The 13396-nt window shown below is 41.6% G+C and overlaps 2 protein-coding genes across 2 annotated transcripts in view; one reads left to right on the top strand and one right to left on the bottom strand.

Annotated features, from left to right (window-relative positions):
• Positions 1–4569, top strand: part of GPR89B (G protein-coupled receptor 89B) — a 20172-nt gene extending 15603 nt beyond the window's left edge. Inside the window, exons 11-14 of the mRNA XM_014947401.1 lie at positions 76–171; positions 742–831; positions 1446–1511; positions 1674–4569. Of these exons, the coding sequence (XP_014802887.1) occupies positions 76–171; positions 742–831; positions 1446–1511; positions 1674–1880 (459 nt within the window). The 3' untranslated portion in view covers positions 1881–4569. The remainder of the gene's footprint in view (positions 1–75; positions 172–741; positions 832–1445; positions 1512–1673) is intronic.
• PDZK1 (PDZ domain containing 1) lies at positions 3607–13396 on the bottom strand. Its single transcript, XM_014947400.1, has 9 exons — positions 13354–13396; positions 10377–10588; positions 9515–9767; positions 8434–8570; positions 6973–7168; positions 6509–6705; positions 5832–6026; positions 4721–5020; positions 3607–3738 (listed from the first exon to the last, which is right to left on the bottom strand). The coding sequence occupies exons 2-9, from the start codon at positions 10584–10586 to the stop codon at positions 3661–3663; spliced, it is 1566 nt and encodes a 521-aa protein (XP_014802886.1). The 5' UTR covers positions 10587–10588; positions 13354–13396; the 3' UTR covers positions 3607–3660.

Raw genomic sequence — 13396 nt, 5'->3', positions numbered from 1 at the left:
TAAGAGTCGTGCATGTGTACAGTGAGGTATGCTTTTGTTTTCTTGTTTGAATGCAAATCCATCTCTTTCTTTCAGGCAACCATCAATATTGTATTTGACCGTGTGGGGAAGACTGATCCAGTCACAAGAGGAATTGAGATCACTGTAAATTATCTGGGAATCCAGTTTGATGTGAGACTTTATTAATTCTTACAGCCTTTTCAGCAGTTTCTATCTAATCTAAACAAAATCATACTGCTGGTAGGGAGAGAGTGATAGGGCCCTGAAAATGTGTCTTTGACTTCTAACTTATTGAGGAGAACAGGAAAATGCACCATAAACTTTGCTTTCACACTGATTTTGTGCTGGGATGGTAATGTGCTCTTACCAGAGAGGCAGTGATTTGCTTGTTTATTTTGGGAAGATGGAAACATGTTAGTCAACTTGCTTAGATTAATTCATTTAACTACAGAGTGATAATATTTGCTCATGAACACAGGTGTTCTGTCATTTACACTTTTTAAATATATCCGTGTGAATACAGGGTACTTTGTGATTGATATAAGCTGAATCTGTTTTTCTCATGTGTTTGGAATAAACAATTGCTAATATATTTGTGAAAATGTCTGTTATAGCAACCTGTCTACAATGGCTATCTGTGCAATTAGGAAATACAAAGACACTGAAGAATTGGCAGCTATACAATATGGAGTAAACGGGGTTAGGGTTAGAGATTTAACTCTGTTCTTCTTGTTGATACAGGTGAAATTCTGGTCTCAGCACATTTCCTTTATTCTTGTTGGAATAATCATTGTTACCTCTATAAGAGGATTGTTAATCACACTTACAAAGGTAAGAGCCAGAACTCTTAAGTGGTTTTGTACCAGGAAAGCTGTTATCAGATCTTTAACTTTGGATGGGACAAATACTTTATAACCTTTCAATGCACATTTATGTTTTAAATACATGAGTATAAATACTTGCAGAGGGAGGAAGTGAGGAAAAATACCTTCTGCAGTATATTTCCCCACTCAGTCTCTATTGTTATTAGGGTTGGGAAGAGATGTGGATGTTAAATGAGATATTAAACGTAAGCAAGGGCTTACTATTAGTAAGGTTGATGAGATGGTGACTAAAAGAATTTAGATTGCTTAATTTCAGCTATTGGAAATGCATTAACTCAAGAGATGTGACTCATTGTCTTGATCAGGCTTTTGGTACCTAAGCTTAAACTTTTAATATATATCGTTATATGTCTTTTACCACATGGCACCACTGGCTGAGGGCAATTCATGTTTAATACTAAGACTGCAAGTTTCTGGAAGTAGGGTACAGGCATCCCTCCAGAAAGTGTGGGTTTTTTAAAAGAAAATGTATTGAATGTTATGTACCTTTCATGCAGTCCTAAGGCACATCAGACTTAGCTGACTGCTTATTCCCAGTGCTTTTTTTTCTTTTTTTCCTAGTTCTTTTATGCCATTTCCAGCAGCAAGTCCTCCAATGTTATTGTTCTGCTTTTAGCACAGATAATGGTGAGTATGTGGAACCATCGACATGCATATGTACATTTATCCATACATACTTATTTCTGTGTGTATACATACACACATAATGAAATCTTTGTATGCTGAGCCATGTTAGCCACATAGCTAATTGTGATACAATAACAACCTTCTCTGTTTTTTAATTTACAGGGTATGTATTTTGTGTCATCAGTGCTCCTGATCCGGATGAGTATGCCTCTAGAATATCGTACTATTATTACAGAAGTCCTGGGAGAGCTCCAGTTCAACTTTTACCATCGTTGGTTTGATGTGATATTCCTAGTTAGTGCACTATCCAGTATCCTCTTTCTCTATTTAGCACATAAACAAGCCCCAGAAAAGCATATGGCCCTTTAAGGACTGCAGTCATGCACTGCTCTTTGTCCTTTGAACTGCACTGCTGCAACTCCTGTGGACTGCAAAACTTGAAGAGAGAGAGAGCCAAGACTATTCTGTGTGTTCCAGCAGTGTCACTGGCTCTTTGAACTTCCACACGTCATCCTCAAGCTCTGTGGCTCATTTTGTGAAGGGGCCACAGCTTCAAGGAAAGGGAATACACGTATTGAATGTGAGATAGTTCAGTGCCAAGGAATAAGGGCACTCCTTGGTACGCCAATGTCTAGGGGCATTGGAACTTGCACAGTATGCTGTCTGAGGTAAGACCTGTTCCTGTTAGAAGAACATCTCCAGAGAAGGCACCAAGGAAATGTGATTTTTCTTTTGAAAATCAGCTCATAATTGGGATTCAGAGGATGGCAATTCTGGTTGAATATTTTGAGTTTGTGGAATTAAACAAGTTTTTGTAATATCTCATGCAAGCATCACAGTTGTTTTTTTGTCAGCCCCAAGATTTGGCTGGAAGCGAGCTAGAAAGTGGCTAGGATTTGCTGCCCAGAAGTGAATTGGAGAGAATTTCACTCCGTTTCTGTATGTAATGTATGCTAGTGTGTATCACTAGCACTGACAGTCCTTCGGAGCTGGAGATTAGCTTTCTGTTTCTGAGTCTCAACTTTGTTTTCTCTCCCTGCATAAATGGACTGAGGTTTTGGATTCCTCTTTGCTAGAGTTCAGTGTGAAGTCAAAGACCACAGCTATGCCTTGTTTACCGTATGTGCTGTAAATGTGGTGTTCCCCACAACATGTGTATTCTTCTGCAGTAGCCCATTTCCCCTTCTCCATGTAATTTAAGGCACAAAAGTAAATTTTATTCATGTGATTTAAAATTGTAGCTTCCCATAGCCACTGTCCTAGGCTTTGTTTGTTGTAAAATTGTTCTGGAACAGAAATAATAGGTGGCAAGAGTAAGACCTGGGGCAGGGGGTGGGGGGGCAGGGAACAGCACTCTAAATAATTTATTTCTATGTTGTCTTCAGCGTACAGCAAGGAGGCAGAGTATACAGCAGCAATATTACACAGCCATTTATGCCACATTCAAGACAATGTGATGTTGACTTGGAGTTAGACAAGCCTTCATGACTGAATTATGCATGCTGTTTTAACTACCATGATCTACAGCTGTCTGCAGAGAAGAGGGAATAGTGCTTCAGCATCCTGAGTTATAAATTATGAAGTTAGCTTAATGTTTGAAAGAAATTTCTGCAGCGTTAGCAGGAGAAAGGAGCATAATGCACAGAGTACATTGGTTTATGCCATTTCACAGCAGCTGTACTGCTGTAAGTATAGCATGGAACAGTCAGCACAGAGATTGAGTGGATGGGCTTGGATTAGGGGGAGAACTGCCTCTCCTGGGAGAAGGGGAGAAATCAGTTGCTCTTTATTAAGAGCTTATCCTTAAAAGGCTAAGATGCTTTACAAATCTATAAAATGTTTCTGCCTTCTGCTGCAGTATACTTAATTATATACTTCTAGTTATTTAAGCCTTTACGGAAGTAAAGGACTAACTGCCCAATTTACAAGGCAGAAAGCCAGTGAAGTGCAATTGCAGTGTGTTAAATGAATGCAAGTTACACTGAAGTGTTTATTTCAGGCAGCTGCATTTCAGCAAGAGATTGCAGTCCTTTACAGGTATGGCACTCATAGGAACAGTCAGGTTCTGGGAGGTGTAGTAGCAAAGAATGATTGAAGAAAGAGGATCTGGAAGGTCTTTTTGGTTTTGTTCTTGGCATAGTTTGTCTCCTTACAACTTTGTGTCATCGTCGTTGTCACTGTCTGCTCTTGTAGAGGCAGCTGATTGCAAAGAGGAGGATGAGCTTGCCTGCAGAGGAGTAACAAATAGATTCTGATTATTTTTAGTTTGTAAACATGCTTGATAGTGTGCAGTGTTCTGAAGGACTCCTGTTTTCATCTGCACTAATCATGTACTTGTTTGAATGGCAGAATGAGCCAACAAATGTGATTTTTCTTGTTCAAGCCCTTTTTGGTTAGGTACATGTAGAGAGAAATTTGTCCAATGTTTCCTGTTGTTTAATTCCCATACCTGCTGAATTTGCACACAAAAGTGCTGCTACCTTCAGATCTGCAAAATGCAGCTTGGTGACTAAGAAACTTGAAAAACCTTGCAGCTGGACATTTACAGACAAGGCTAGTGAAAAATGAATAGGAGACTGTACTGCTCTTATTCTTCCTTGTCTGCCACTTTTGCATGATCAGAAAAGAGACATTTAAATATTTAGGCTGACCACACAGAGGTTTCAAAATAGCCGTTTCAAGAAGAAATACCTTCCTGCTTTTCTGACTTTGCTCATGCTGCAGATTGAAAATAATTTACTCACTTCATGCCATTAGAAACAAATCAGCACATTTCCTAGAAAATGTCATGCTAACCTGTCAGTCGCTCTTCCTTCTATAAAATGATCTGTTTTGAAATATTTCACCTGATTTCCCTGAAAGTGGTTTATTCTTTTTGGTGTATTTAAGCACTTTTTTTTCCTCTGTACTTTCAGGATTGTATTGCCTGTTTCCCATCTTCTTTAAGGAGTACTGTGTTTGGGTTATCTTGTTCCATAAAATCTCTTGTATGTGCGTCCTTTCTATGATTTAATCTGGCATTAAAGATACTCACCTGTATTACGTGTGGGGAAAGGAAGAGTTGTTTATGATAATCATACCACAGCTTCCCTTTTAATAACATTGACTTGTAGTAAAAGTCCAGGCTCAGGAATACATACTAGCTGAAAAAAGTTATTGTCCTATCCCTTAGATGATCCTCGACATCTACTTAGTGCATTATTACTCACCCTTTCCCTTGGTTCAGGTGAGTTTCTCTCTGGCTCTGACACATAGCTTTCTTTATAAGCAGCAGGTTCAGAAGTGTCATGGACTGGATCTGCCATAGAGGCTGTGATGGGAATGTTCTGGTCCTGGAAGTGTTTGTAGGCATCTTTGCTGCACACCAGTAGTGTTAGTCTGTCACCAGTATCTCGGATTCTTGCCACCACTTTGTCGTAGGATTCATTGATCACATTCACCCCATTCACTTCCACCAAAAAGTCGTTATTTTCTACACCTGCTGTGTCAGCTGGCCCTTGGTTTTGTACCTGCAAAGACAAGTTCAAACTCTGATAGTAGCATAAAACTTGGAAATATGCAGTAACTACTGATGGTTAGCTAGACCATTGTGCTACTGCTGTCCTTACAAGATGGCGAAATAAGCATGGAGACGGGGAGGTTTGTGGGGCAGAAATAAATTGAGAGAGGCAATAGGCTTAGACATAATAAACATGGAACCCATCAGTTTGAGATTTAAGATGCATCTTGGTTTTGGTAGATTTTCATTATAGAAATGTGGCATCGTAGAATCATGAAGATGAGGAAACCCAATTTTCTTCTTTGCAGGTCCCTGTCCAGTGGGTTTAAAGTTAACTTTACTACATTTCACAGATTCCTTCATAATTAGTGGAACCCCTCCTCTCAAGGAAGCTAAAGACACAGACATAATTTGAGACACTAGACATTTAACTTTTACCAGCTGTGAAATTCAGAGAAGGGCGGGTGGAGCAGGGCGAAAGTGTCTACCTTACGTTTAGGATGTTCTACAGTCAAAAATATCAATTTAAAATACTAACTTTAGCATACCAGCCTCATGCATAAAAGCAGAAATGGTGCAAAAGCTGGATTCCCCTTCCCTCTAGACATCTAGCAGAATGAGGAATGGTTTTTGGTGCTTGTTTTTTATCTTGGTCCTATGATGTCAGTCTGACTTTAACAATTGCAGCTCTTATCTGAGAACTCTGGAGAGGAGACTTGTCTCTTTTGTTGCTTTTCTTTAATATATTTGCAGGACGGAAGGGAGGAGGCTGTCTGCCAGACTACCTGAGCTTTTCCTTATTCCTCAGTCTACATTAGTACCTCACTGATGAACAGTCCAGGCTTGTTCTTGATCATGTTCAAACTGAAGCCAAAGCCATGAGGCCCTTTAACCATCTTGCAGATTCTTGGCTTGTGGTTTACTTTCTGCTCAGTGTACAACTCCACTCTTTCGTCCATTTTAGCTGGAGTTGGATCTTGTGCTTTGTAGTAGTATGAGAAGGGAGAAATCTGAGCCTGGAAGAAGTGACAAATAAAACTTTTGTTAACATAAAAACTTCTGTTGTGAAATCTGCATTAGGCTTTCATGCTCAACATGTTCTGTTTGAAACCTTTTTAATGACTCAGACTTGAGCTGGAATGAAGAACTTTTTGCTGTTAATATCTGGCTGAGTGGAAAACTACGATGTTGATCTTTGAAAAGGGAATTTTGTTACTCATTTTGTTCATAAATGGTTACACAGCCACATAGATCTGGATTTGCTGTCTTAAACTTCTCACCTTCCTTGAGCTGTGTTTAAACTTAGAATTATTCCAATTTGGGTGTTTAATGACTTGCTGAACAAATGCAAGGGTAGTTGCTGAAATACGGGTGTATCTTAGACATTTCCTGCAAGTTGAAGAAGCGTCTGTCGGAAGAGACTGGCTGTTTCATTGCTGTGTATTTCTCTTCATAAAGATAAATTATCAATTCTTAATAGTAGTTTGCGTTTTCTTACCAGTTTATACATGGCATCAGTCTCCTTATCCACTACCAAGAGTGTGGTTTTTGCCTCAGACTGCTTAATTTTTCCCACCACACTTTCATGATCCAGACCATCCACTTCCTCACCATTCACAGCTACTAAGATGTCATTGTCTTTGAGACCTGCCGTTGCTGCTGGGCTCCCAGAATCTACATCCTTGATTACATGATCTAAGATCAGAAGGGAAAAAAGATTGATGTGAAGGCAGATGCTTTGTAAGTTTAAAGATGTTAAAATGCATGACAAAGGCTAATTGTCAGAATCACCCCCTGGGTTGACACCGTTTCCCTGATGTAGCTCTGTTTGCAACACGTCTATAGAGAGAGGACTTCTCCTAGATGACCAGTAAGAAGCCAAAAAGAATGAGGTCTGCAAACCTTGTACAGGAAGAAACTGTATAGTGAATGTCATGGTCTGTGTGTTAACTTGGTTCTTACCACCACTACTTTGTTCCATCCGTAGATAAAAGCCATAACCGTTTTTCCCTTTCTGGATCTCAATAAGTCGAGGTTTGAGGGGAAGCAATCTTAGGCTGGCGCTCTCTTTGCTCAGTACCATCTCCCGACTTCGGTAATAGCGGTCCGTTTCTTCATTTGAAAGTAGAAACATAACATGATTTTCAGACTTCTTTACCTGTGATAGCACATGTACAGTCTCAGATGTCACCCCTTCAACAACATGAGGGAATTGTAGATACTTTGGTAACTGGTGTACTGATACATAGTAGTGTGTGGGTGCTGTTGGTGAATGAGCCTTAGGTGTAGGCCGTGCTACTACAAGTTTGTTTATTTATTTATTTTTCCTCCAGACAGAAATTTGGACCATGACAAGATATTGGGCATGGAAGACCCGGCATATACATATAAGGAAATTTTCTGTCTTTCACACTGTGTTCCTAACCTCTAGGGAATTAGCTGTAGAGGGTGGTGAGGGTGGCGTACAGTGTCAGTGGAATCTAGTGAGCCTCAGCAGATAGTGCTTGGCTTATCTAGATGTGGAACTCTATGACATAGACATACCATGCCATCTATACCACTATTTTAGATCACAGTGACGAGTAAATTTTGTCACTTTTGGTCATCTTCCATCTCCCTGTATTACTGATTGGGAGGTTTTGGGGTTTTTTTTGGGGTGTCTGTTCAACCTCTCCAAGTCTATCCTTACTGCTTTCTAGTTGAATGGGTGCCCTCTTTACTCATCTTAACTAATGTTGCTCTGCTGCTGATGTTATAGCAGCTCAACAAAACACAGGTGTTGCAGGGTTCCATAGTTAGTAGCATGCACTGAATTGTGGTGCTGGGATGCCAGAGTACGGGCTGCCTCGTGGCTCTCTGAAATCTCTTCAGCTCCAGCTGCGTTTTAGCAGTGCCAATGGTGGAAAGCTGGAAGCCTCATTAGCAACGTTCTTTGCAGCTGAGGCCAAGTAGGGAAATTACTTGCACAGTAATTTTCATTAGTTTTGGGCTTAACAGGAGAAAGGAACTACTGTCTAAAATCATGAATCTTCCTTGTTCCATGCTAACTGTATCATCAGAGAGTTCCCCCTCTTCCTGCCCTGAAAACCACATTTGATGACTTGCCCTCTTACCATTAGGAGTATTTCCAGGACTTCAAGGAACAGAGCATGACTTATTTAATAGGGTCTCTGGCACCAGTATACTTAGGTAATTTAAAATCCTTTGGACTGTCTTGGTGGCAGTACTCATTCAGAGTGAGTTCAAGAGGCTGCTTGACAACAGAGCCAAAGCAGGAGGGTACAAAGCAGATGATACATGAACGGTAGCTTCCAAGTTTTACTGGGAAGCATTCAAATCAGCCAGACCTGCCTCCTTAGTAATGCTGATAGGTGCTGTGAAAGTGGGCCAGAACAGGAGATGAGTCAGGATGCAAACAAATACCTTTTCCACCACTTCCTCGTGTGTGTCACTTTCCACATTTTTTCCATTGATTTCAATCAGGCGATCGTTATTTTGGACACCAGCCTTTGCAGCTGCTCCTTCTGATGAAAGCTCTACTATGAACAACCCCTTCTGTCCTAAAATAAATGAAAACTCATTACACAGGGGTAAGTCACTGAAATATGCCTGAATTTAATGGTTAAGGAAACTCAGCACTGATGTCCTTAGAGACTCTTGGTCTCTGCTTGTGTGCAGCTTACAGTGGCACCACAAACCTTCCACATAGATTCTGTCTCTTACTCCGTCCTGGAAAAATCACTTCTGTGGGGGAGGGAGGCATTTGTTCACTCTTTACAGCTCAAACAATCTTTTCATTTTTCTACCAAGAGTGCCAAAGGGGCTGATACAAGATAGCTGAAAAGGATTTGATTCCTGCCTCCCTCCCCTCCCAAGTGAGGAGCTGCTTTTATTTTTGTTTTATACATTTCATAATTTCCTGTGTTTGGAAGGCTTCCATGTTTGGTCTTTCAGTTATATTGCATTCCAAAATACCCTCTTTAGAGGTGATGCTTTCCAGAAAACTTGCGCATTCTGTTGACTGACCTTACAGTCAACAGAGGAAGAGGTTCAAAATCCCTTGCTTTCTAAATAAAATAACTTACAAATCAGGAAAAGTGTTTATTAAAGCTATCTAGAACCTTGTATGCTGATTCTGGAGGTGAGGAATGGAACAGGACTTAATGTAGCATCTTGGGTGTATATCTGGTATTTGAGTAGTGACTGCCAATTTGGTTTTGGTAAGTGGGCTTGAATAACAAGCAGAAGATCACTTTTTATTTTTTTTTTCCCCATCTTTTCTCCACCCCATAAGAAATGTGGGTTCAGAAAACCGTGTACTGCACATGCTGTACAGAAATGGACTAGAGATGAACCTGAACTTGTCTTGCTGCTTCTCACTTTTCTTTCTGTTAGCAAGAGCAGTTTGTGTGTCCCCACTGGCCCCCACACGTTAACTGTGGTTGCCTCTGCCCCTGCTCTGCTGTATGTATCTATATACCATCTCTTCTCCCCAGGCTCTCACCTTCTGTGGTTTTCAGAGAGAAGCCATAGCCTTTCTCCTCCTTCACTAGGTAGCAGAGCCGAGGTTGTGGAACTGCGGTGATTGCTCCATTGGCCATGGGTTGTGGTGACTGCTGCTCCTGCTGCTGTACTGTTGACGCCTTTTGACCCAGCTCTTCCAAGTTCACTCCCTCCTTTTCTGCCTTTTGATAGGATGCGTCATCCAGAACGAGAAGTACAACAGAATTCCCACTGTTTCTGACAATCTCTACCACCTGTGAGTGAAACAAGGTGAAATGGCAAGCAGGTGCTAGAGTGATTGACCTAAAAGCTCTCCCCAGGAAGGGTTTCACTGTCTACTGGTTTTGTTGTCTTATCCTTCTGCTTATGCACTATGGAGGCACCTCAAAGACATTTCATGCCCATGGTGAGTAATGAATGATGCAGGGAGATACTCAGAGGAGTTGGCTTAGATCTTGGATTTCCTAGCTGAAGATGCCATAAAAACCAAAAGAGAAAGCTTCGCATAGTGGCAGTGGCTCTAGGTAATGGGGGAGTGGTATGGACCCCAGACTAAACAGACATCAGAGAATCATAGAATGGTTAGAGTTGGAAGGGACCTTCAAGATCATTGAGTTCCAACCCCCCTGCCATGGGCAGGGACACCTCCCACCAGACCAGGTTGCTCAAAGCCTGGTCTTGAACACTTCTAGGGATGGGGCACCCACAGCTTCTCTGGGCAACCTGTTCCAGTGCCTCACCACCCTCACAGGAAAGAATTTCTTTCTAGTATCTAATCTAAACCTACCCTCTTTCAATTTAAAACCGTTACCCCTTGTCCTGTCACTACATTCCCTGACAAAAGAGTCCCTCCCCAGATGTACCTGTGCATGTTCCTCCTTGTCTACAAACACACCATTAACCCTGAGGACTCTGTCACCATCCTTCAAGCCAGCCTTTTCAGCTGGACTGTTCTTTTCCACGTTCCGGATGAGGTGCCCTGCTGTGTCTTTCTCAACACGCAGGTAGAATCCATAGCTGTTTTGAGGCTTTTTAGTCACTTTACATTCTCGGGGCTGAAGAACAGAAGTCATCTCTGCCAGAGAGGATCGAAAAGGTAAGTGTAAGTAAAACCAGTTAGCTTACCTGGATATATTCCCTCTAAATACACATTGAGAGAGTTTGCTTCAGAATTCTTGGGGTTTCGCTTCCCTGGGAATCCAGCAGTGCAAAGTTGAAGCTAGATAACAATACTGGGGAGAAGAAACCAATCCCTTTTCTCTTGCCCTCCTTGCTTTTCTTGTCTCCCTATCTCAAGTGAAGTTAAGCGAGATGCAGAACTGGAAGAGAGAAGTTGTCTGCCTGTGATAACATATTGAAAATTGAGGTGAGGATTTAATACCAGAATTAAGTCTTGCAGAGGAAAAATAATGGCAGCACAAAAATAGTGGAATGCTATAGGAAATATAACTGACAAAATGGGATTTCAAAGAATCACAGGATGGTCAAGTTTGGAAGGCACCTCTGAAGGCCATTTTGTTCATCCCCTATGCTCAAGCAGGGCCACTGAGGGCCAGTTTCCCAGGACCAAAATCCAGACAGTTTTTTAGTATCTCCAAGAAGGGAGGCTCCATTACATCTCTGGGCAACCTGTGGCAGTGCTCAGTCATTCTCATAGTAAAAAAGTGTCCTTACATTCAGATAGAGCTTCCTGTGTTCCAGTTTGTGCCCATTGCCTCTCATCCTGTCAGCGGGCACTGCTGAAAGTAGCCTGCCTCCATCTTCTTTGTACCCTTCATTCAGATACTTTTATACATTGCTAAGTTTTCCCTGAGCCTTTGCTTCTCCAGGCTGAACAGTCCCAGATCTCTCAGCCTTTTGAATATCTCCAAGGTTGCAGAGTCTACAGCTTCTCTGGGCAACCTGTGCAGATGGACGAGCAGGTGAGATCAAGGAAGAACCTCATTATCCTAACCAGGCTTTCCTGTTCTTAGTTATTTTAGCTAAACAAAATTAAGTTTCGGGAAACAGCATCATAACTGCAGTGGTGTTGTTCGAGAGTGCAGGAACCTCATGAAGTTCAACGAAGTAAAGTGGAAAAAATAAATTGTATCTGGACCATGCAGAACAATACAGGCTGACTTCTGGTTGGCCAGAAGGCAGCGCTGCTGGGCAGCACTCAAGTGCCCAAGTTGAACGTGAGTCAGTGGTGTGGCTTTGCAGTGAAGAAGGTTGACTGTATACTGGATGGTATCAGAATGTCACCAGCAGGTCCATGGAAGGTATTGTTCCTCTGTCTTTGGCGCTTGTGAGATCACATGCAAGTATTGTCTCCAGTTTTGAGCTCCCCAAGTAATTGACGTACTGGAGCTAGTCCACTGAGGTGATTTAGATTTTGGAACACATAATGTTTAAGGAGGCTGAGGGAGCTGGGTTTGTTCGGTCTTGGGAAGAGAAACTGAAGGGAAGATAGTATTGATGTCTTCAACTGCCTAACTGGATTGTATAGAGAACAAACTCTTCTTGGAAGTAACCAGTGGTAGGATGAGAGGCAACAGACACAGGCTGCAGCAAGGGAAATTCCAATTAGAGAGCCATAAGGACAGTTTTTCATCTTAGGGGCTGTCAAATACTAGAACAGGTGCCCAGAGATGCTGTGGAATCTTTGTCCTTGGAGATACTTACCTGGATGGGGCCCTGAGCAACCTGATCAAAGTTGGCCCTCTTTTGTATGGGACATTGGACAGGGCAACCTCCAGAAGTCCCTTTCAACCTAAAGTCTTCTGTGCTTTTATGACGAAACGAAACTCTGATTTGGGTAATGCATGTCATTAGCAGGAATGCTATGTACTGAAAGTAACCAATAATTGTGACCAGGGAACAACTCCAAAGATAGTTATCTAGGGAAATGCTGCTGCCAAAGATCCATGATGAAAAAGGAACAAGACGAATGAAGACAGCTTCCTCCAATTGAAAAGTCCAGGTAATTAGCAAACTATTTTACTGGAAAGATTTTTTTTTCTGCCTCTCTCTACTGACAGAAGTCTATCAAAAGGCCAGAGCTGTATTGCAGAGATTAGCCATTAATCACAGCCTAATAAATACCGAGAAAATTTGTCCATTTGCATGTGAAGATTTCTTTGCAACTCTGCGGTTTTTCTTCTGTTTATATCACCTGTGCGACTAATGTAGGTGGGAACTACCCTTTTTTTTTCTTTCCCTTTTTTTAGAAGTAGCTGGCAGTGAAATCCTTCCATGGTAGCAGCCTACTGCAGAGCCACCTCTGTGGCTACCCGTGCTACAGACTGTTCGTTCTTCAAGCTGAAAGTGCATGGTTGAGGTTAGTTGGGCAGCATATAGAGCAGTATGGATGTATTGTGGGAGTCGGTCACAGGTGTCAGTGAAGCTGGAGAATATGGGGAATCTCAGCATGCAGGGATGGGAAGCCTGCAGGTCACGATTCACTTGTTCTCCTTGGTCAGGTGCCTTGTGCTTTTTTGAGTCTCCACGTAGTTGCACTGGGACTGGCTCCGTATAGGGATGGACTTATTATTTGGGCATTCTTTGAAACACATCAGGCTGTATTGATCACAACTACAACTCAAAGCAGTTTTTCTTGACAAATACTGGGAATCTGTGCTAATTCCTGAAGTTAACATGCAAAACCAGCAGTACACAAAGCTGAAGAATCAGTAGGCTTTTGTGCAAAAGATTACTTATTTGTATTTAAAAATAGAAGGAAGGTTACAGTGCACTTCATATTACTCCTTTTAATCCCTGAAAACTTAACATACAGAATTTTTGGATTGTAAAAATGATTTTTCTAAGGGAAGAAGGATTAGCAAGAAAGGAATTTCTTACCTGTATGTCTGTGTGGAGCAGCCTTCACAGGCTTCACAGGCTC

The sequence above is a fragment of the Calidris pugnax genome, unplaced genomic scaffold (assembly GCF_001431845.1).
Source record: "Calidris pugnax isolate Ruff unplaced genomic scaffold, ASM143184v1 scaffold95, whole genome shotgun sequence".
Taxonomy (NCBI): Eukaryota; Metazoa; Chordata; class Aves; order Charadriiformes; family Scolopacidae; genus Calidris; species Calidris pugnax.
This window is presented reverse-complemented; position numbering and strand designations above follow the sequence as displayed.